Consider the following 24868-nt stretch of genomic DNA (forward strand, 5'->3'; position numbering starts at 1 on the left):
CTTTGCTCTCCTTTTCCACCAGAAAACATGACTTTTTTTCTTACCCATTTCCAGTTCAAACAAGAATCCCTCTGGAAGGAGAGAGAAAGGAAGTGGGATTAGGGCGTTCCCACTTCGCGGGCAGATACAGAAAGGATAAAAAGAAAGAAATACTGCTTGATTCCAGAAGACTCTCAGATCACTTCCGGTCAGTAGTGTAGCGCATGCCCTCCCTCTCCCCAGCGTGTCCTCATGTCAGCCACTTGCAGAAGAGTCCTTAGCTACAGGCTCTAATCCTTCCTGCTTTCCAGCTGTCAAGAAGCGAGGAGGCACTTACGGATGTGAGAGACTGGGACGGAGGCCGCCTCCCTGTGGCTTTTGGTCTGCTTGTGGTTGGGTGACTGAGTTTCTCAGTAGATGATACCACGGAGTCAAAACCTTCTAGGTCTAAAACAAAAGTAAAACAGATTTTTTAAAGAACAACAATAGGAGTGAGGGAAGGTTTTGATAACATGCCACATGCCCCTCTTTTCCTTAATAATCATGATTTGCATCTGGATTACACTTTGAAGTCTGTTTACATCCTTTGGTCATTCATATACGTGACTCAAACTGAATAACACAATCATTTCCTCCTCGGTTTAACAAGGTAACATGGCAGAAAGAGAAACATGATTTTTTCTTTCTCTCTTCGACAGCTATATTCATAAATCTTTAAAAGCTACAGAAAGAGCAGTAAAGGAGGAATCCTCTTCCTTCCACAAATCCAAGTCCATTTTGGTAGATAAAACATTCTTATGGTCGCAATACAATCAGCAGTTATCACAAGATACAACATCCTCGGGCAAGTGAATGCTGGTCGCTGATTCCAAAAGACAAGAGAGGGCAGCCTCCTCGGCTGGCTGTACTGCAACACTCTGACCATCACCCTACCGTTAGACTATTCACCCCCTGGAGGTGGAGGGCAAGCTTCTGTTTCCCCGGATGGCTCACAGAGTCCGACACCATTCTGTTTCCAGAGGCATCACTCAGTGGGGACAATATCCTCTTCAGTCATCAGTCTGCTCATTCATTCACCCCATGATGAATGAGCAACTACTCTGCGCCACTCACGGAGTCAGATGCTGAGGCTACACCAGTGAGCACAGCAGAAACGAGCCTGCCCTCAGAGAGCTCCCATCTCTGTGACTGACGTCTCAGATGAACGTAGCATCGTTCAGTCAGGTCGGCGCTGCACCTGCCACGTGTCCAGCAGGAAGGCCTTTGCCTTTCCTTTGCCACCTCCTTCAACAAACGCTCAGGCCAACCTGGTTCTACAGCGTTCTGGGGATTTCCAAATCGAGTGTACACGTGTGTACAATGCACAAAGGAATGGCCAGCAGAAAAGGGCCGGCCCTCAGACTCATCATGGTGACGCCATCACTTCCTGACGGGTAGACTGTGTTTCATTCGCCATGCCAGGCACTGCCTTCCCAAACCATTTCATTCACTTTCCTAACAGAGCCCCAGTTTTGTTTCAGGACAATGCACCCAGCTGAAGCATGTTTGGTCTAAGCCAATGATGGCAATCCAGCTCCTCTTTGCCAATGACTGGTTTAGAGGTGGCTGTGTAGCCCAATTTGGGTGATTGAGAAATAAAAGGAATTCCACCGAGAGCCACTGAGAAAGAGATTTCCTCTGCCTAGAGTGAGGCAAGTGAGAAGAAGGCCATCTGTGTTGCTGCTTCTCCCTCCTTCCTGCTTGGGATGCTGCTGTGTAAGAATAGGCTGCCTGGAGCTGTGGCAGCCATCTTATGAGCAGGAGGGAAATGCTCTTGGAGATCTTGGGGATAGCAGAGCAGACCAACGGAAAGAGTTTAGGTGACTGAGCACCCCAATGAGCCACTCACCAACCCTGGAATGACCTAAGGCCCAGACTTCTCACCGTGTGAAATTAATAACCCCCCTGTTATTTCAGCTAATTTTAGCTTTATTTGGAGCTGAAAACATCTTAACTACCCTAACTGCAAATATGTTGGCTCAGGACAGAAAAGATAAAAACGATGTGTATGTTTTTCCCTCTTTATTTTGGGGCGAGCTCTTTTGTTGAGGATTATAAGTGGTCTGGCCGTGTGACAGCTTTATTCTATTAATGAACAGGCAGGTGTTGTCTGCAAACCACTTCCTTTAGTAGAATATGCAAAACCAAGGACAAGTCACTGGTCAGGACAGACCACTACATTACACCTGGGATTATATTACATGACTTTATTCTAAGCACCTGGTGACTAAATAATTACTCAATATGACTCATCTTATTGGGGCAAAGCAACTGTAACAAAAGGTTAACACTCTGCAGAGACACAGCACAAGAAAAGTATCCGTGGCGCTCTGAGGCCAAGGAGGAGCCAATCAGCACCCAGCGCCAGAGTGCGGCACCTTGCCGGCGGGCTCAGTAGGGCTCAGGGAGGGCCGAGGTCCCTGCTGCTAGGCGGCTTCTCCAGAGCCTGCTCGCTGGCCTGACCCTCTCAGGGGCCTTCCCTTCTAGAGAACCTTACTTTCCTAAAAGATTCCCCTTCAGACCCCACCCCAGGACTCGCCTCTACCAACTCCACATTGTGTGAAATTGAGAGTCCCAATGACACACATGGATTGATGCCAGAAGCCATCATCCAACATCCCCCAATTAATCTTTAAAATCGCCTTTTTTCTGATTACAAAAGTAATACAGGCACAATGTATAATTTTTAAAAGCCATAAAATTGTAACAGCAAAACAAAGTCTACTATAATCTTACCAGACCGAGACTAACACTGTTAGTATTTTGGTCTATTTCCCTTCAGGCTTTTTTCTATAAATAGATAGCCTAGTTCACATTATCTGTAGGATTGCATTCTGCTGATCTTCCTTAACATTGTACGCGGTGACTCTCAAAATCCTTCATAAATATGTTGATTGTTGCAGAATCTTCTATTGCATTGCAATTCATGATTCAGTGAATCCCCTTTCTCTGGGCAATTAGTTTCCAAATCATTCCCCCACCCTCCGATTTTTTTTTTCTTACTAAGGAAAGTTCTGCACAAATATCCTTGCATACACTCTACAGACGATGAGTTTAGCAGGTTCTCCATGCGGCTCCCCAAAAGGGCCCTGGAGAAAGGGAATAAGGGACAGGACAGGGAGGTCTGCTGGCGGCGAGGTAGGGGTGAGGGGTGTGGAGGACCGGAGGAGCACACGGCCCCCAGGGGAGAGGAGCGAGGACACACAATTGAGAGACGCTGAGCAGGCAGCTGGGAGGAGGTGAAGGACAGGGCCAGTAAAGGTTCCAGTAAACGAGCCAGCACCGGGGGCCTTGGCTGGGCGCTGCCGGGGCTGAGAGGGACCACTTCGATCAAGGTTCCCACCTGGAAACTGAAGCAAGCTCTGAAGGCAAAACCCAAGCAGGCTGAAGCAATTAGAGAACAATTAATGGCCAGCTGACTCTGGTTCTCCACCTTGGCTGCAGAGGCGAGCCATCTGGGTGATTGAAAAACAAAAGGCTCCTGCCAGCCTGGCTCCCCTCCCGGGGCTGACAGAATGGGTCTGGGGCACAGTCCAGGCACAGGTAGGTTCTCCGTCTCCCCAGGTTTATTAGGATGTTATTAGCAGCCATGTAGGGAAGCACTGCTCCAGCAGAGGCTGGGGGCTGCGGAGAGGCAGGGACAAGTCAGGACCCGACCACGTGGAGAAGGGGGTGCGGGGCGAGGGCCGCCGGTGAGCAGGGCCTTCCAGGGCCTGGGGGAGGCGCCGGGAGCAAGGCTCCTCACACAGGGGTCCTCTGCTGACCTGCTGGGTGGGCAACAGAAGTGATCAAAGTGGCAACCAGAGGTTTGGGTGACCACTGGTGACAAGTCAGAAACATGGCAGCTGGAGTGAGAAGGAGGTCCTCAAGGGGCCCTAGCCTGCAGGGAGGGGCGGGAGAGGGGAGCAGATGGGATGGCCTCAGAGTGTCTCCTAGTGTGCAGGGACAGACGAGGCCATACCCAGGAAACTTCTGCGGGACTCCATCTGTGCTCCCCCACCCCCTGTCCTGGGCCTACTGAAATAATGAAGTCTCCAGGCGGGTCGAGGGGTTGACAACGTGTGAGATCACAGTCTGTCCTAAGTCACACTGTCAAAACAACTTGGAGGCATGGTATCTGTCTCCCGCACCAAGGCTGTGAGCCCGGGAGGGTGGGGCCCCACCTCCCTGCTCTCAAAGTCCAGTGCCTTCCTGGGGAAAATGTGCTTAATGTTCTGTGAACAAAGGGACAAATGAACCAGCCAACGAATGAACTGACTATCTCAAGGAAGAACTCCGATCGCAGAGGTGTTGCTTACAGAGGTGGCCGCTAGCGGGCGGCAGCTGCGGGGCGGAAGGCCGCCTTCTGTTGGGCCCATTTCGTTTTCCTGGCTGAGGTCTGCACTTAAAAAAGCCGCGCAAGTTGAAGTCTGGCTACACTCAGCCAGCATCTCCGTGACAGATGGCCCAGGAGACACCTTGTCTCTGTCACTCAAGAGTAAAGGGAGGGCCGGAGTCCTGCAGGGGAGCTGCGCTCTTAAACTCATCATGGGGATTCAACGACGTCGAACTTTCTACAGTGGGAGCTCGTAAAAGAACTTTTGGGAAATGACAAAGCCCAACTGCCAGAAAGAAGACACACTGAGGATGAGGTCACTGGCCGAAAACAGAACCTCAAATCTTGAACTTCACCACACTTCTGCTTTCTGACAGTGCAGGGGGAAACTCTTCAGTACTGTAATGTACATTCTCAGGGACACAGAGCAGTGCTCTCATGACTGTGGCCGTGGTAGCTGAGATGAAGGCAGAATTTCCATGACTAACCCATTGTGGTGTGAAGAAAATGTCCCAATTTTCATGGTGGTTTTGAAATGAATCAGGCTGAAACTTGATATAAGCTTTCTCAGCCTGGCTGGGAATTTTTCCTCTTAATAAAAAATGATTCTAATGCCAATCCAAAACTCTTGAACTGGCAAATGTTGGGTATTTTTTAAAAGTTAGTTTCCTAAGGATGAGAGGCCCTTGGCTTTCTTGATACTTGGAAGACTAACCCTTCACAGACATATGGGGATAATTCGTGTTGGACGCAGAGTCGGCCTGGAAAGGCCTTTGACTCTTCATGGCACACAGAGGTGCCCATTTTCCATGAGTTTCAGTCACACCCTATTTAGTTCAATTACAAAATGTGGGCTTCTTTTCCATGGATGGGAAGGATGGTACCAGTGACCACAGGTGACCTAAAACACATCGACTGAAAACACAGAGGAGAGAGTCCAAAGTCTCAGATGGGCCAGCTGTCACCAAAGGAACAGTTTGTGAGCTCCTCAAAGGCTCTGTTTACGGTAGCTTGCTGCTTGGGCTGGAGAATGAGCTCAGGAGAGGAAGTTTCCTACATTTGAAGCCTGGCATCGTCACTCCCTCCCAGTATCTCTGTAAGCTAGCCCATCTCCTCCAAGTCCCTGTCAAGGATCATTAAGGCTGCTGGAACTTTTTGCCTGGAACTGCTGTAATGGATTTCTCACTCCGAGTCATGTACCACTCCACAGGCTGCCACCAGAGCACCTCTGTCCCTCGAGTGACTGCCTCTCCTCCCCTCCCCTCCCCCTTCCCTCCCTTCCCCTGGGGCCATCAAGGCTTGGCTTGGCAACTAAGACCTCTGCTAAGAATCCAGACTGTACCCTAAAGCTGACTTGGCTGCTCCCTAGGTGCTCATCACTCCAATCTCAGCATTTAGCACCCTGAACTAACAGCTTTGCTGACCTGTCTCCTCTACTAGCCAGGGAGGAAGCCGTGGCTTTTATCTCTGATTTTCCCAGGCCTAGCATCATTCTTGGCTTGCGGTGAGTGTTCAATAAATGATTATTAAATAAATGAACAACCAACCTTTTGGGGCTTCAGTTTTCCCACTGGAAAACAAAGGAGAGAATTACCTGAGCTGTGCAGGGTTATTCTTTTGTAAATGAGAGGTTATATGAAAATCCTTTCAAATCACACAGGTAGAATTTTGTTTTTCTACACCACTGACAGAGTTGTGGGATTTGGGAGCAGAGATCTAAGAGCAAGGCTGAATCTTTAAATACAAAAAAAAAAAAAAAAAACAAAACCAAAAAACAAAAACCAGCACAAAACCATGAACAATGTTTTTGTCTTTTTAGGATTTAAGATGAGAAAACCCTAAACCCCGAGGGCTGCAGGTACCTTCTCCACAATGAAGAAGCATCTCAAGGGAATCTGGGCAGAAGTAAATCTTGCCCTGCATGTCAACTATTTGCCTAGTGTGGGAAATCTGTGCAGACTACAAAGACGGGCCCATTAGTAGGGGTCAATGAACACCTGTGTTAGCTGAGTCACCAACTGAAAAATTCTCATTTGAGCAATGATTCAATTCTGCGCGAAATGAAGCCCTCCAGAATGTGTCAGGATAGAGCAGATCTGCTACTGTGTTTTCATTTATAAACCAGGTGTGAAGTTTTCAAGACACAAGGTGCTGAGAGTAAACAGGTCTGAGCTACCGTTCAGCTACCCTGCTCCTCCACACTTCACACGTGCATGCTCGTTTAGCACTCATGAAACCCCATGCCCTGCAGGCTACTCTATTCCGTAAAGGGAGAGGTGGGGGTCAGATATTAGACAGCTTGATCAAGGGCACAACCAGAAAGTGGCAGGGCCTGCATTCAGATTCATGCTTGTGGAATTCTGTCCACTGCAGAGCACTGGGCAGACAGCAGGAGACCTTCACCTTACTTCTCATCCAACCGAAAGTGAATTCTGAGAATTGTTTCTACATCAAGAACCAGAAAAGATGCCAGGAAATGAAGTTTTCATGTGTGTGAAGAAACCAATCTATCCTCTGATAACAATCTATCCTCTGATAAACTGTATTTTTAAAAGGACTGAAAAGGGGGCCGGGTTTTTTAAAGAGCTCTTTGGCAAGAAGCGTAAGTTGTTAAGCCAGTTCAGGGACAATGTTGGGCTATTCAGTACAAACTAACTTTTACATGGAAACTTGTAGCTCAAGAATAAGAGATGGAGATATAGAGTTTATTTACTCATTTACTTAATCAAACATTATTAAGTATCTACTGTGTGCCAAGCATAGTGAAACTTTTGCAAGTAAAAGGACAGCCACTCTGTATCAGTGCTATCCATTAAGACTAACTGTGATGATGGAAACCAGCTATATCTGTATCATCCAGTATGGTACCACTAGCCCCATGTGGCAACTGAGTACATGGAATATGGCTAAGTGCAATTATTTAAATTAAATTAAAATAGCCACATGGGACTAGTGGCAGTGAAGATCTCTAACGTGATCCTACATCACGCGATTTCTTCTCATATATGTTCAGTTCATTCATTCAGTACATATTTCCTAAGTGAGCAGTGTGAGCCAGGCTCTGGGCTAGGTACAGGGGAGGGGTGCGGGGGTGAACAAAACAGCCACGGTCCCTGCCCCACAGAGCTCAGAGCCCCCTGAGAAAGAATTTTACAGACACAATTACAAATTCTGCTAGCCATTACGAGAGAAAGGTAAAAGAGGAAATTAGCAGCGATAGCATGGTGACCTAATTTAGATCAGCAGAAGGGTTCGGGGAGGGGATGGGGCACGTCTAACAGAAGTCTAGCCCTAAGAAGAGCTTCACGTGCATCCGTAACAAGCAATGATAAGTGAGGGAAAGTAACGTTTCACTTCTGCATTGCTTTAAAAATTGCTCACTGCCGGCCCAAATTTGCTGCGCAAAATGATGTAGTAAATAATGTATGTACGGGAACTCTTAGTTATGCTGTTATTCACAGGGATGTTAATTGCCACAACCTTTTCGTAGTGCTGTTTGACAACACCTATCACGAAGTATAAATATTCACTTTCAGGTACTCCACTTCCAGAAATTAATCCATAGAAATGTTTGTGTAAGTGTAGAGTGACATTTGTGAGGCCAGTGGTGTTCAGACTGTTTACCAGTGTACCTCCCAAAATAATTTTCAAAGCCTATGTACCCCCCTCACACATCTTAAGTGGATGTCTAAAATTTTACACAAGTTTTAGTCACAAAGGATATAATTTCTGCTAAATTCTAAATGTTGCTATTTTAAAATAGAACTATTGCTCTCTTACATATATTCCATATAAATCTGAATACCACAGCAGTTTAACAACTGCCATCATCCATTTTTAAAAAATCATGAACAAGCTTTTCTTCAACAGTTGGAAATTCTGCACCATTCCTTCCCCTCTTAGAATTCCTATCTCCATCCTACTTCCACTGCTGAATTTACTCTAATGTAATAAATTTTATGCTTTTGTTAATTTTGTCCTCTGTTAATTATTTTTCATCTTTCTCTGCTATAAGAACATGTATATAAATTGGAAATGATAATTTTTTTATTTCCTGAAAAAATGGCTAAGTGTAAAAATTACTTTTTTTCTGGACTAAATTATCATTACAACTATTATTACTCTGCAGATGATCAAAACATGTATACATGCACTACACATTTTGATAAATAATTTAATAGCATAAAAAAGTAGGATTTCATTGGGCTTTTCCCCCAATCACTTCATGTACGTGTGTGTGTGTGTGTATACATATATATATATATATATATATGACTATTATCACCAGAATGACATGGTTTGGGATTAATTCTATTTCTGTTTTTCATTTTATAGATGTAGGTGCCAAGAAACTTTGTTAACATAAAAATAAGTAGAAGGAGGGGGAAGGCTATAGCTCAAGTGGTAGAGCACATGCTTAGCAAGCAGGAGGTCCTGGGTTCAATCCCCAGCACCTCCCCTAAAAATAAACAAACAAAACAAACCTAATTACTCTCCCTCAAAGAAATAAGTAGATGAGAATGGAAAGAATTTTGTTACCACAATGTCACTCAATTCTTTGAACTCCTTCTGAGTTATACATCCAAAGTCAGACAGTGGGCTAGCATCACCAAGAACTATTTTTAACAATCTGTCAATAAACAGCTCAGTGGGTACCTCCTTCAAAATTTTGTTGGAAGCAAAGAATTAGAAACCAACCGACTTGTAAATGGATTTTTTGGTCCAGTCAATATTGTCTTTCAATTTCTCAAGTCTAACACCAATCTCAGAATTGTTTCTGAGTTTGCACCAGGGGTTTTTATACCCCTGGAGGGGGCAAGAGATCGGTGTGCCATTTGAGGTGGTAGAGAGTGGATGGGAAAGGGGAGTTAGAAAGGAAAAGCAGCATGACACCAGGGCTCTCAGGAGATGAGTTTGAAGAAAGAGCGCATAAGAAGATGAGGCACTATTCATGGCCAGGTAAGTCTCTGTGGTCCCCAAGGTATAGGTGATCCTATTTGCAGATCACTGTCCAAGGGTGATCTTTGTAGTTTTGCTCCTAGTGAACTGATTACGGTAGAATCATACAATGGAATATTATGTAGTCTTTAAAAGTATAAGGTTGATGGATGTGACTTATGTGGAAAGATATGTGACATACATGATTTAGTACAAAAACAGAATTGTGGACTTGAATTGTATTATAACATGATCATATTTTTAAAACATCCATTCATCCATCCATCTAATCACAGAAAGACTTCTAAAAGTGTGTACAACAAATTAACAGCGATTATCTCAGGGAGACTCTGAGATACCAGGGGACTTTCACTTTCTAACTTCTCGTGTTCTTTCGTTTTTTTTTAAAGTGAGCACCTTTTCCCTTTGTAACTGGGGGTGGCGGTGGGTGGAGAGAAGCTCTCTAAAATAAAAAGACAACTGAGTAAATCACATATGAAACAATTTCCAATGCTGCAATCAAAATCTCAGTCAGCTGACTGATGTTATGTGTTCAAGAACTTTCCTAATTTTCAATAACAGTAGTCATGATAAGAATGTAGGTTGATATCTAGTTCTCTCTATCTGAACTGCACTTATACCAACTACCATTCAGAAAGTGCCTGTTTTCTGTCAGCCACACCACACCACGATGTCTAAATTTTACAACCCTCTGAGGCCAGTGGGCATTACTAACTAACCCTGTCACATAGAAAAGGAAAATGGAGCTCAGAGTCACTCAACCTGGACTGCAGAGCTAGGAATTCAAATCCAAGTGCACCTATCAAAACCCCACGGTTTATCTAACACATCACCACTTCCCTGGCTGACCCTATGGGACTATCTTGCCCCTCTCTAAGGGTTTGCTCTAGGAACTCAAAGTTATTTTGGACTGCAAACATCCTAGCCTTTTACATTTTTTTGTAAGAATCTGGGCCAGAAAAATCATAATAAGTATTCTTTAAAGGTGAATGAATAATTTTTTAAACCTTATAAAAAAGTTCTGCCAAAACTGTGACTGATACCTATAATTATTAATTACTTTAATTTCCATATGGCCAGCCAATCTCTTAAAAGCAAAAATCTTTAGGCCAAAGATAACCCTACATTAGACCTTAGAAAGGACCAAATTATCAATTCTAGGTTAAAGGAACTAACAGAACTAAGGGAACTGAGGTGAAGAGACAAATGGAAGGATAAGCTGTTTCATCCTACAGAGGGTTCAGAGGTTACCAAAAGAACAGTTTTCTCCACGTGCAGAAGACTCAGCTAAAAGAAGTAGAGTCAGAAAAATAAGACAGCAGGGCTGAACTCGGCCCCTTCGATCATTTCTTCCAAGCCCCTGGTTTAAGGATTAAAAAACCAAGATCCAAAGAGGTGTGACACCCTGCCGATGGCCACTTCAGCGGGATGTGCAACAGGCAGGCAGAGGCCACGTGTCCTTTTAGGAAGCAAGATGAACGGAACACTTCATCTTTTTCAACCGCACTCTACTTAGAGACAAGAGGAGTGGTCAAAGAGGATAGAAAATGTTACTGTGAGTGTGAAACAGTAATATCCCAATGTCCAGAATTGCATGGACACTGAAATGATGCTGAGGACAAAACTCGAGGAGGAAATTCCTCCTGGCTGAAGCACAGCGCTCTTTCTCCCGCACTGGGAGAGCCAGGGGCCCCTAGCCTTGGGGGTAGGCATAGGACAGACGGTTGTTTTCCGGAGTCACCCCAAGAAGTGATACACACCCATGACAAAATGACCTCCAGTGCAAATAGTGCCAAGAAAAAGGTCAACATTGCGAGTCTCCCAGTAAGCCCAATGTGTTCAATTTTTAAATTGGAGGTTCTATCCTTTCTTCCAGGCGATGGCATTTGTTTTTTAAAATGGGCTTCATTGGTAAAATAAAAATGAGCAGTCCCACAAATCAAAAGCCTTTTGTGGGGGGGATTCAGGGTAAATGAGCCTGAGAAATTCCAAAGACGATGAACCACCTCCGGGGAAATGACTTGGGCCTGGGGAGGTGATGGGGGCGCCAGTATATGTTGACCCATCAGGAAGCTGAACAAAGAGCTTTTTTTGGTTTGAAATCAGGGTTCCCTATTAACTGACACCTCATCCTTAGCTTCTCACCACCAGATCCAATTCCCTTCTCCTGGGCCTCCCAAACTCACTGCGCAAGCGTTCATCACTTTTCTCATGTTATGAACCAAAGGTAGCGGGAGGCAGAGGGCGCCGAGGTCCCCAGACCAAGCCTCAGCAAGAGCTCATGGCTAGAAGTTTGATAACTCAACTTCCCTTGTTAATCAAGTGTAGTTTGTCTACACTGCTTTTTGCATGACAAAGGGTTACTGGAGCGTTTTCCAGCAGGTCCTGTCTCCCTGTGGATATTTACAAGTCAAACGGAAGCCATAGCTGGGCTCTGCCAATCCGTGAATCCACAGCCAGTGGGCGGAGGAGGGCATCGCAGGCCAAGTAGATGCCATATGCAATCTGAGAGTGGACTGTCACTTGTTCCTTTCTGGCTGCCACATTCATTTGCAGCTCAGAGGCCTCTGTGGGGCACACTGCAGATGTAACAAAGGTTACTGTATACGTCTCTTTGCTGTGGAAAGACTATTTGGAACCCACTGGGCATCCCTCTGCATTTGTATTCTCAAAGCTGAATCTGGTCTCAGTGTGGAGCAAAGGCACATGCATTTGAGACACTGGGCTGAATGATGAATGCCAGGGCCCTAAGAGGCAGGTGACCAAAATACCAGGGGGGGACACATTGCCTCTGCACACAGTTAAGCTTCTGGGGCTGGCCATCAGTCCACACAGCTAGCGGGCACTGTGACTTGCTCCAAGCCAAGAGCCATCTGAACGGATGCTTGCTGCCCACCCAAGTGACCCCTCACGTATCTCAGCGCTCACTTTTCCTCAGGATAGGCTGGTGGCCGCAGATGGCCTTGGCAGGATGGCACCGTTCGCTTGCTGTGCTTTAGAATAATTCACATCACCAAATACATCACTCCCAGGAGGTTATGCAACATTCATCATCGTCGTCCCACTTTGATTTGTTTAACCTCCACCTGTGTTTCGATAGTATTCATGAGACTTTTCCCACTGGCGCTTTGGATGTGGATTGCTTTTGTGCTTATTGGATGTGATGGGTAAAAGTAGTTTGTGGAACCCATAAAACTAAGCTCAAATCCAACCAGTGTGACAGGTTGCCAAAGGCCAGGACTGCCCTGTGGGGGGCAAGCAGGCAGAGGTGAGCACCTCAGTTTTGGTTTAAACCAACGTTTCCAACGGTGAAGATCTGTCAGCAGACACCTTCCACTGGCACCTGGGATCAGAGTCTTGGAAGTGCTGAGAAGGACCATCAGCCCGTCTCCTCTAGGACTGTGAGGTGATTTTGAAACCAGTGCTGGTTGCCAGCTTGACCTCGTTTACTCAGCACAAACCTAGGCTGTGAGCCCTAAGAGTCTTAGGTGAGTGGTCGGGAACCAGGGGAAAGGGCACTGGAGGGGGAGGCTCAGGCATAGAACCTCTTCTGAGCCAAGGCCAAGTCCAGAGGTGCAGGGAAGAAACCAAAACTGGTCAGAGGGACTAACCCGGTTCAAGACCTGCCAGTTAGAAGCTCAACCTGTTTCATTTCCCTGGTGTGAAGTTTTTGACCATCAGCACAATCTCTTTTGCTTTTTGCCCTCACACTTGAGAAATGCATATTCCTTCTCAAATCATCCTGATATAAATTGAAGTTTGATCATGGCCGGTGTCCCTGGATAGGAGCCAGAGCTCCACACACGCACACCCCACAGCCTCATGTACAGATTTGATGGCAACACAGCAGGGACCACGGCTTCCTCTCCTCTGCACTGGTAATGCCGGCCACGTTCCTGATCCCAAATGCCATGTCTGAAGGTCACTGGTAAAGAGACACTGTCTGTAAGAGCGAGCTGTGGCTCTCGAATGAAAGGTCTCACGTCAGAGCAACTAACCACAAGAGAGCCCAGAGGTGTGGCTCGTTCACATACATGCTCAGCCAGTAGTCCTTCTGGAACACTCCAAATGTCACTCCTGGGGTTCTTTAGGGCAGGCAGGACACAGTATATGTTGACCTATTAAACCTGAGAAATTGCTCAACAACCTGAAATGCTGCACCCTCCGAAAACTGGCTCTCCAGCTCCAGAAGGAGAACTTTAAAATATGAAAAAGGGGGATGGAAAAACCAACAGCCCAAAGCCAGGGAGCTAAGGCTTCCCCTAAAATCTGTCCAAGAAACCATAAGAAACAGTTTCTTATAGTAAAAGGCAGAAATTTCAAAATAAGTTAAAATTTTAATCACTTGGTTTATAGAGATCTGGTGTCATATTAACAAAAATCTTGTGCTACTGATCATGATTAAATTGCTTCATACTATATGTCTTAAAAAGCTTTACCATATTCTATTTTGGCATTGATTAATTTCACGTTTGTTGTTCTTTTATTTAATATCCATTTAAACATTGCATATTAAATCTTGGGAGAGTATCTAATCCCAAATATAATACCCTTTCTGTATGAAAATCAGATGCAAATTGTATTTTTTTTTTCTAGGGCAAGGAGAAAGAGGATGAGTGTTCTCTCAAAAGTCATGGCAACTTCCTTGGTCCGTGTTTAGGTGAAATATTTCAAATATATTGACTTTTTTGTATACAAAATTACCAGTTTCCAAAAGCTCTGAAAGCATTTTCAAACTATGTTTTATAGAGATTCTCAGGAAATTAGATGGCCCATTCCAGGACCATGAGGCTGTACTCAGTTGGTGGGGGGGGGGGGCACATGGTCCCTGGCCCAGCTATTCCCAGTTCACCACTGGATTCCTGGTGCTGACTGGGCTTTCTCAACTTCGGGGTCGGATCAGTCTTTGCTGTGGGGGCTGCTCTGTGCACTGTGGGATGTTTAACAGCATCCCTGGTCTCCACCCACTAGATGCTAGTAGCAACCCCACTCCCACCTCCACCCCCATGTTGTGACAACCAAAGATGTCTCCGGACAGCACCAAATGTTCCCTGGGGAGAACCGCTGATAGAGACCAACCTCGTGCACTAGAAAATATGGGCTCATGGGTCAGGGAGAACTAGGTTCAAATCCAACTCTGCAAGTTACCAGCCAGTTAACCTTGCCCAAGTTACCTGGCTTTCTTTATTCTCTGTCCCTTCCTGAGAGGCATCACACCTCCCTCATGGGGGCTGGTGAGATGCGCGATGTATAAAATACATCAAACATCTAGCAGGCACCCAGTGACTCTTAGTTCGTTGTTTCCTTTCCCTTGCTCGCTCCCATTGCTATGATTTATCTCACCACTATAACCTCAGGACGACAGTAAAGGGAGATGAACAGAGGGAACATACGCCCTTCACTGCACTGGAGGAATGACCCCAGGACTAGGACATTGTGCACACAGCCATGTTACTCAGAAGAAACTATCACAAATTGTATCTCAAAGAGGAATCAAAGACGATGAAAGCATGTCCTATCCCGAAATATTCTTAGAAAACACTGCTAAGCCTTCCAAACACTTGGTGATTATTCTATCACCACAGCTGTAATGACGCTTATCAAAGCCCAGGTGAGCCTCAATTTAAGAAAACCGTGTAAAACAGTTACTTAACACATTGAGGGAACCTGTGTTACAAAAACGATTCCACTACAAGCTTTTAGAGAGCTTTCTTGACACATCTAAAACATAATCCTATTTATAAAAGACTGGTTTATAGACAACTCAGAAACAGCAGTATAATGGCTTTGAGTCTAAATAAACACAACTGTTTCATAAAGTGAGGCAAAGGGGCGCTTTTAATCCCATACTTAAAAGTTAGTGGTGTGTATCTCTTTTTTTTGACATTGAGAGCTCAAAGTGAATGCCGAGAAAATTTCCATTAGCTCTTTTTTCAACAGCTTTATTGAAGTATCATTTTTATACCATAAAGTTCACCCATTTTAAGAGCACAACTTGATAATTTTTAGTATTTACAGAGCTGTGCAACCATCAGCCCAATCCAGTTTTAGGAACTTTCCAGCACCCCAAATCAGCTAGCTCTTACCAGCATTCCCAAGGCATAGGTAGAAAAGTGCTTTTCCATTTCCTGGTCTGAATGAACAGAGGCATCAGTGACAGGCCTGAGGAGAAGTTGAAGTATGCCTCCAAAGCTTTCAAACCAGTTCCATGTCGTAAGACCATCGACTGTAAAGCTAGCAACACTTGGCCCCCAAATTGACTACCATGTGAAGCGTGGGTCTGTGGGTCTGGCTGAAAGGGTGGAGGGCAAGCAGCTTCCTCAAGGGAACAGGGGTAAAGAGACAGAAATGGGAAAAGTCTGATGAGATTTGAACAGGATGGAAAACAACCGTCAAAACAAAGAGGGCAAGCAACTGGGGATGAGAAGGGCTTTTTCAAAGTCAATGAGTTGAAGCTTAGTTCCCAGGCTGCTTTGCACCTGGAGGCCCGTTGCTACGTGCTTTAGTGGGAAAGGAACAGAAAACCTCTGTCGCACAGAAGTCTCACAGTAAATCCCACCATGCCGTGGGAACAACAATATACTGCATAATGAAAGTAAACGTTACGGCACTTAACTTTGTGGCCTGTAATCTCCCATTCGATCGGAACAGAGGCTCTTTCGTCAGCAAGAGAAAACCGGACAATTTAATTTTCATTTCCATTCATGTGCAGGCCTGTGTTGGAGCTCGTCCACATCTCCTATTATGTTACTTGAAATATGGCCCCATAGTTTGATACAAACAGTATCTCAAACTGACATCAACAACTTAGTTTTGGACCAACTGATTTCATTCTAAATTATCTTGGGCTGACAGATGCTGGTAGCTGCCCACACGAGATCTGAAAAAGTCATGTTCTCTAATTTAATATTATAATAATTTAAAATTATAGCTTTATGAAGAGGAAACACAGATGTATTTATAGCTAACGATGATGATTTCTAAGGCTTTCAAGGCTGTATTCTGTTATGCACTGAAGCCCACATTTGGACAGCTTTAATTGTCTGAATCACTAACAAAACCTTCTGGTACAAATAATTTCCTTCTTGATTCAAAGCAATGAACAAATGCTACAAAAGCAGATATACCAAAGCAGCCCTGAAGAGAGCCAGCCCCCCGGCAATGTCCTAATCTTGACTGACAAACCTGCAAAGAACATTTCTGCATTTGGGCCTCAGACACTTTGCTTAAAATCCTCTCCACTGGCACCTGTGATGTTGCAAGAGCCCAACTTTCCCTTAGGTGCGGGCTTTGCACAGGGTTTGGTCCTCAGTTCTTGGTCCTTCTTTCTCTTTTCTCATGGTAAAGATTTTACTTCTCTTCCTGACTTTATCTCTTCTAAGCAAGCAACAACATTAATAACAAGCTTCTCTGTCTTTTGGCAGCTCACAAAGTGAATTTACACAATTCTGGAAGACAAGGTGAGGAAGCTGGTAGAGATGTTAGTATCTTTATAGGAATATATACTCTCTGACTTTTATATAGGAATATATATATTCTCTAATTTACACCAACTCTCTGAGCATATATATATGTAGCACTCAAACCCAGGTCTGCAGATACCAGCCCTGCATTCGTGTCTCCTGGAAGGTTCTAATCTCCACTGCAATCCCTGCCCATCTCTCCAGCCTCGGCCCTCCACCTTAAGTCCTCATCCGGCATTGACATGGAATGTCTGACCAATTTCAATGTCAACATGTTTAAATTCATTCTGTTCCCCCACCCCTAAACCAGTTCCTCCTCCAGACTTGCTTATTTCTACCTAAGTCATTTTCCCCCCACCAGTCATCCAACCTTAAAACCTCAGCGCTAACCAATCACTCTCCTCCTGCCCACTCCCAATCCCTCTGTTGCTAAGGACGAGTAATAATTCCCCTGCATCGCTGCTCCCACGTCTACCTCCTCTTTCACGATCCTCTTCTGAGCAGCTTCCTTCTGGCTCTCTCTCACTCCCTCTTACCCAAACTATCAAATACCCTGACCCCTTGATGCCCATCTTTCCTTCATCTGATTGGTCCCACAAAGCCCCATCAGTTATCACCTGAATTTTTAGACCTGATCATGTCACTGCAGTGTCAACCGTCAATGGCTCCCGCAGCCTACAGAATAAATTACAAATCCATCCCTCTCAAACTCAATCCAGTCTTGACTTACATTTCTAGGTCAGCACCCCACTCCATGCCAGCATGAACCCTCCACCGCAGCCAGGCTGACCCATGCTCAGTTGTCAGTGCTCCCCATGTGACTTCCCTGCCTGCCTCTGCCTCTACCGAAGAGACTCCAACTTCCAGATCCAGCTAAGTTTGTCCCCCTTCACGGAGCCCACCCTAAAATCCTGGGCACCAAGCAGCAGCCCCAACTCTGATCAGTATTACTTTCTACCACTCAGTTGGCATTTAGACAGACTGTCAGTGCGACACTGTCCACTTGCCATCTTTGGGGCCTCAAAGCCTCTGGAAGGCAGGGCCTGGGTAAGAGGGCCTTGGCATTCATTCAACCTTGCACTTGAATAGTAGTTACTCAAGTATTTAGTGGTTGCTTATGAGGCTGCCAATCACCATTTCTGGCAATGCAAATAATCTATACATTAAATTATTAATTTGAGGAATTATAGTCTTCTGAGATTAATGTCTTCTTGGCAAAATGAGAGTGAAGCAAACCTCGGCATCGCTTTCTGGGCTCCCAGGTACATACAGAGTATGAAAAGCTTCCGCAGATCAATGCCCACAGCGCTGCCAAACTAGCTTGTCAGACCGAAAAACCTGGGATTCACATTCTGGCGACAGTCACCTTAGTTATCGCTGGACCCAAAGAAAACAAGGCTCAAAGGCCAATGCTCATCACAAGCAAGCCACAACCGTGTGTATCCTGGAGGTGGGCGAACACCTCCCGTCCTGTGGGGGGCCTCGTGTTATCTTCAGTGATGCTTCGCCAATGGGCCAGCCCACCTTAAAGGGGGCTAAATGCTGAGGCACAGCAGTAAAACCAGAATTCAATGAGGCTCACTCTGACAATTCCTTCTAATTCCCAGCCAATCGCTGCTCTGGTCCTCTCTGCCCTTTAACCACGCCCAAAGCTACAGCAGGCTAGTGTTTGTATTATCGTTGCATTAGTCCAAGCTCTCAGAAGCTCCTGACCATGCCTCTCGACTGGGCTTCTCAAAGGCTAACTGAGGATGTAAAACAGCTTCTGGAACCAGGGCAAGCACTTTTGGTATTTACAGTCACAACAACACATCTGACTCCCAGGCGGTCATAAGATCTGATCAGAGACTGCAGCTCAGCAGTTGCAAAGATGCAACTCTATGAGCAGGTTCAGAAGAAAACAGCGCCCTCAAAAGAGTAAGCCCAAGTGACGAGAGTGCTCCTGTTAGGCACTCAAGCGCCTCTTAAAAGGCCTGCCAGCTGTGGGACATCTGTTTTTAAATTGAGCAGCCAGTGCAAATAATACTGGAATCTTCCATGTCAAATCAATCCCGATAATGACTGCCAGGGGTTAGGGAAGAGGAGGGGGGCAGGACGGAGGGAGGTGTGGTTAGTGGTCATAAAAAGGCAACATGGGGCATCCTAGCGGTGATGGAAATGTTCTGTTTCTTGATTGGGATGGTGGAGACACAAACCTACCCGTGACCAAACTGCCTAGAACTGCATGCACATGAGTTCTAGGACAGCCAGGGAGTCTGGGGGGCTGCAGCAACGTCAGTGTCCTTCTTGTGACCTTGCACTATTGTTTCATAAGATGCTACTCCTGTGGGAGACTGGGCAAAGGGTATGCGGATCTATCTGCCTTGTTTCTTACCACGCATGTGAATCTCTAATTATTTTGAAATGCAAAATTTAACATATAAAAGCCACCTCTGCTATGTAGAATATGAGAGAGTGCTAACTTATGACCATGGTGGGTCCAAACAAAAGATGGAAAGCTGAAAGAAATTTAGTCTCTGAATCTAGACCTCTTAAAAGGGCTGTCACCCAAGTCAGACCCATAGTGGCCTCGACCAGCACACAGCTGACCGCACACCACCCACGCACACCCCCGCTGAAGCCCTCTGACTTGTTTGCTCACAGACTCCAGCTGCCTTCCCACTTGTCACATGGTAGTATGCTGACCTTGGGAAAACTCACTCATGTTCCGAACTAAGTGGCAATTATCGCAAAGATCATTTTTAAGTCAAAGTCAAAACACTCAGTGCTGTGTCTACAGTGGGCCCGGCAATGCTGCATGTCCACCCATTCACCTTTTTACACTAAATACATAAATCACTGGAAAGTATGAATATAAGTGCTAATGCCCACTCTTCCAAAAGGTTTAGTCATCATTTCTTTGCAGGAGACCATGCAAGGAATTTCTCCCAAGGCCAGGGACAGTCAAACTCCCAGGCATTCTGCTTTAATGTGGAAACCATCACTTCCCTTTTTCACAAAACTGCAACATCTAAAACCAACTGAGAGCTGTTAGCCTCGCATTTAAATGGCTGTGTTTGTTCTTGCCAGGCTGCTAGAAGGGACAAACTGAGCCCCACAGTTCTTTTCAAGTTCTGCAAAGAAAAGCAGGAATGCGCTCTGTACTCACCGATGTCATTGCTGCGGTCCGAGAGGTCCTTGTCCAGGATGCCGGATATCGAACTGCTCACCAAGTCAATCTTTGGACCATCACCCCTACATTAAAAACACAAGTCCAGGCGTTTAATAATTGGTGTGTATCCTTGTTATTTTGTCAGCTTCCTTGCTGTACGCAAGTTAGGGAGGGGGCTGCGTGCGGGTCAGGCCACGCTGTCGCCTGGGGGGGGGGGGCCAGTGGGAGCCAACGAGCTGTCCAACCACATGGGCCTTGGTACAAACCGGCCGACAGAGTGGATGCCCTCCTCTCCCGCACACATTTTCAAAGATGGCTATTTTAATAACGACTGTTCAGCAGTGCACCTTCAGCCACAAACCCTCCTGCTGGTCCGCAGGGTGCGACGTAGGGCCTGCTCCCGCCCCATGGCCAAATAAGCACCAGCAAACGATAACCAGGAGCTTCCCTTTTAAGGAGCCAGGAATTTAGCCAATGCTGCTTGTCAAAGGTCGGCTACTTTTAACCTTGGGAAAAAAGGTTTCTGGCCTGAAGCTGAGGCATCAGCCTGGCTGTTGACAGGCACAAGGTGTCAAGTTGAGGTCTGGCAGCCTGAAAGCTGGCGCCGGGGCACAGGCCTGTAAAATGAGACAGTCGTTGGGTGGGTGCCTCTATGCCCATCAGGACACGAGAGACTTTCCTCTGTATCTGGGCTACGAGCAGCCCTTTGGGATGGGGACAGGCCCCCAAGATGATGAAAGAAACAGCCTAGTTGGGCATAAGTAGAAGGTTTCTCCAAATTCCTCCAAAAGGGCAGCTCTTTGGACCCTTTAGTGGGGAGTGAGCCCTGAATGAGATTACTCAAGGTCTGTGATGGCAAGTGAAATAGGAGAAGATCCTCGTCCTTAAAATGAGAGGGAGAAGCCAAGGAGTTGTTCCCAGGAAAGCAACAGAAATCGTCCATCTCACAGTCCCCGGTGGTCACCCTGTGGCTAAACTACACAATGAGTAACAGATGCTCCATGAGCACTTGACCAATGCCCATCACACTGGGGGCAATGAAAGGGCCAAGCCAGGTGGTACCTACTCTAGATGGTCTCATGGTCTAAATGGGAGAAAGAGACAGACAGACACCTATAAGCCCACATGGGACAGGCTGTGTAAGATACAGGCACATCGAAGTCCTATGGGAAGAAAGAACAGGGTCCATGCAGGGATGTGCATGGCAGGGCCAGGAGCACACGCAGGAGGTGGTGTGACAGTTGGGCCTTGGAGGAAAAGGGAGAGAGGACATATCTGTAAGAGGCATGAGGGAGCAAGGACTTCAGGGTAAGGGGCAGGGCCCGGTGTGGCCAGGGGTTCTCAGGGCTAAAGCTTGAGGTCCCCAGAGAGTAGTGAGAGGAGACAGGCTGGGCTGAGTCCCACAGGGTCCAGTCTGTTCTGGAGGCAGTGCGGGCGGAGGAAAGCAAAAGTCAGTGGACCTGTGGGAGGTGACAGGGCAGACTGCTGGGTTCCTTCCTCAAGAAGAGGTGGTGGGGCGGCATTCAGTGAGACAGGCATATCCCGGCAATGGCGGAGAAGGCCCAGTGGAAGAAGGTCCGCCTCCCTCAGCTCCCAGATGAATAAGACTGACTCTCAACCTCAAGCACTCGCAGCCAGAAGATGAAAGGTGAGAACTCTAGGGAACCAGGGCTGGGCCAAAAGGCCTGGTCTCCATCTGGAGAAAACCCAGCTCTCAAGCTGTGTGTGTGTGCATTAGGAGACTGCCTCACTTCAACCTCTTAAGGCTGTGAGCCCCCCTGGGCCAGGTTTCCATAGCAGACCCCCTCCACCCGCTGGCTACCAAGGCTCAGGCCCCACCGGGCACACTGCCCTGGACAGACACCGAGCCGATAGGAGCGGCGGGACTGAGGACATTTATTTGAAGGACTTTTATATAGCCATTAAAATGATATTTTCAAACAATTCGTGACAACAGGGACGAATGTTTATGTTACAATGTCAAGGGACAAACGTAAGTTAAAGATGACATACACATCATGCACATGCACCTCCACACCCTTCTGATAGAACAGAAGAGAGAATTTGTTCAAGGTTGGAAAAATATGTGTATTTGCAGTGGTTATTCCTGGGGAGTCTGATGAGTGATTTTTAGCACTCAGCTCAGCACCTGGTACGTGGCAGGAGCTCAAAACTACTTGTGGAATGAATGAACATTTGCCCTTTTTTTCCTGAAGTGAGAATGCATTATGTATCTGTATAATAATTCCAATTTTTTTCCAAAGGACATAAAGTTGCATGACATTCAGCATGATCACATCTATGTAAAACCAATGAAGAACAAACCAAATCATACACAGGAAAAAGATGGGCAAGAAACAGTCCAAAATGTTAACAGTGGTTGTCTTTGGGATAAGACTATAGGTGAATTTTTCCTTCCTTTTAAAGTTCTGTTTTTTTTAAGCTCACGTTTAATAGCAGAGGTTCGCACAATTCAGGCAGCTTATGTTCACTCTCCTTTCTCCCCGACAGGATCATTCAGGTAAAAGATGAGATTGCATGGCCCCTACCTACAAACTCTCCTCTAAGAAACTTCCCAACCACAGGTGCCCTGTGATCACCTGTGACCACACCTGGAACTCACCTGGGAACCAGATAGGGGAATGTGGAGTTACAAATCCTAGACCTGAGAGGTCCAGGTCATGAGGAACCCCCTCACCAAGAAATACAAAGGACCACCCCTGCATGACCCCTCCCCAGACTGTAAAGCACCAGCTGTATTCTGACAGGAAGGAGATTGGGGTTCCCCCACCATCTCTCTAAATGAGCCCAGATCCCTCATGCCAAGAGCAGACACAGGCTTGTGACTGAAATGATCTTCTATACAGGGCCAGCGGCAAGACTATTTTGAAAACACAGTAGGTGTAGCTTAAAAAAGGTTCTGATCCTTCCAAGTAGGGAAGCTGCAGCTGGTGTTTTGACAGTGTTCAGACTGTGGGTGTGGAAGCATTTTACAATGTCTATTTGTAAATGCCTTTCACTGTATTTATAGACGCTTACAACAATGCTAATGAATTTCAGTTTTGAAAAATACCAGAATTTCTGAAATTCTCCAAAGCTCATGTTTGAAGTGGCTGACACCCAATGAAGCTGGAGCCCTCCATGGTCCCTGTTCTCCTCCACTCGGCCCAACACACGGGTACCGTTTTGGCAAAAAGGATGTTACTAAATTCAACCAAAGAGGAAAAAGCTCATCCTTTTGTAATTTACTAGCTCCTGCAAGGATTTTTTTTTTTTATGGTGCATTTCTATGCCTGCAGCTGTTAAATAAAAGGAGAAAATAGAAGAAAGCAGGCATATCACCATGTATCCAAAGATATCAGAACAAGGCTGCTCTTACTCATCTCTGATTTTTAAATCAAAATAATGTTACTTTCTTGTATTTCTTCAGCAGTGTTGGTTATGGTCGCAAATGACTGGCATAGGCAACTAGCCACTAAGAGTCCCCTTGCTTTGCTGGCCAGGGAACTTAAATCGCAGAGAATGGGTTGACCAGCCCAGGGACGCCCAGCAGGTATAAGTGGAACGGACAGTCCCACAGAAAGAACAGCAGCACCTGTGGTTTACTGACCACCTACCAAGAGCTAAGCCCTGTTCGTGCATGATTCAGGTGCCCCAGCTGCCTCTTGAAGTACCTTCTCTGTGGGGTGGACACGGGGCCGCACCTCCCAGAGCCCCTTTCTGTGAAGGGCTGGTCACCCCTGCTGCTGGGAGTGCTATCAGCCTCTCCGGGGACCACCTCAGCTGCAAGGAGCCCCTCAGCCTTTCCAGGGCGGCCCATACTCCACTGTATAAAAGTCTCAGCCATCTCAGTCTGATACAGGACAACTCAGAGAGGTCATTTTAGCCCCAGAGCTCCTGTGGGGTTGGCTGAGGCCTTGGTGAACTAGCATCACAACCTGACCTCTCCCTCTGCCCAACGCGGCTTCCTCCTCCCTCCCCACAGGCACGGATGCTGCCTCAAGACTGCGACCTAGAGAAGCCTACCTGTGAGCCCTTCTTTTTAACCTACAGATCTGGAAACTCAGGCTTGACGAGATGAAGCTGCCTGCTGACAAAGGTCGCAATAGTAGTAGAGTGCTGGGGTCGGGATCTGAACCTACTAACTTGGACTCTGGAGCTCCAGGTCTTGATCACTTCTCAAAGCTGCTTCACTCAGCCTCCTGGTCCTGGAGATGGTGAGTCACCAAGGATGCCAGGCAGCCTGTGTCACTGCAGCTCAATGCCAGCTGGGTAAATCCCCTTTGCTCCCTGAGTTAAAGAGTATTAATACTAAACACAAATCACACACCCGACCCGCCCAGAGGGGCCTGGTCTTCCCACTCAGACCCGAGACACGAGACGGGGCATGTGAACAGTTGGAAACATGGAGGACGTGCCATGTGCATCCCTTGAGAACATGAACTCAGCCAGCGGCATGGCCCAATTTAGCCCAAGTTGGGACAGTTAAGCCAAGGCATGTGGCCTGGAAAAGATGTTGAAGTGCACAGGAAGCTGAGGCAAGCAAACAAGTACATAAGTACACGAGCAGCAGCACTAACGGCAGCAACTAAAAACCACCAAAAAGACCTCACGACCCTTCTGGAGGTGAGTGGGGATGAAGGGCAAAAACAGAGTCCACGGCTTCCTACCGAGCAAAAGACCCCAAGCCCAGATGATTTTGGCTCTTTTTGGCAATCTCCCCTCCCTGCCCTCAAAAGGATCACTTATCCTAATGTAAATATTTGGGTTTTAACTGCCTAAACATTGTCATAGGGGGCTAAAAAAAAAAAAAAGGCTGAGAAAGAAAGAAAAGGAAAAAGAAATAGAAAAGCCCTGTCCCCTGTACTCTGGAAACCACTGAGGTGCCCCTCTTGAATCCTCAGTTTTTCTCCAGCTTTAATCCCACCTAGGAGTTGTCTACTAGTACGGATGGAGGATGGC

The 24868-nt window shown here is 46.3% G+C and overlaps 1 protein-coding gene across 5 annotated transcripts in view; it reads right to left on the minus strand.

Annotated features, from left to right (window-relative positions):
- SH3KBP1 (SH3 domain containing kinase binding protein 1) overlaps positions 1–24868 on the minus strand; it is a 298864-nt gene that overhangs the window by 11904 nt on the left and 262092 nt on the right. For all 5 annotated transcript variants that reach the window (XM_074359924.1, XM_074359925.1, XM_045516323.2 and 2 more), the window contains 2 exons: positions 19904–19989; positions 317–426 (listed from right to left, as the gene is read on the minus strand). In XM_074359924.1, the coding sequence (XP_074216025.1) occupies positions 317–426; positions 19904–19989 (196 nt within the window). The remainder of the gene's footprint in view (positions 1–316; positions 427–19903; positions 19990–24868) is intronic.

This window comes from Camelus bactrianus, chromosome X (genome assembly GCF_048773025.1).
Source record: "Camelus bactrianus isolate YW-2024 breed Bactrian camel chromosome X, ASM4877302v1, whole genome shotgun sequence".
Lineage (NCBI taxonomy): Eukaryota > Metazoa > Chordata > Mammalia > Artiodactyla > Camelidae > Camelus > Camelus bactrianus.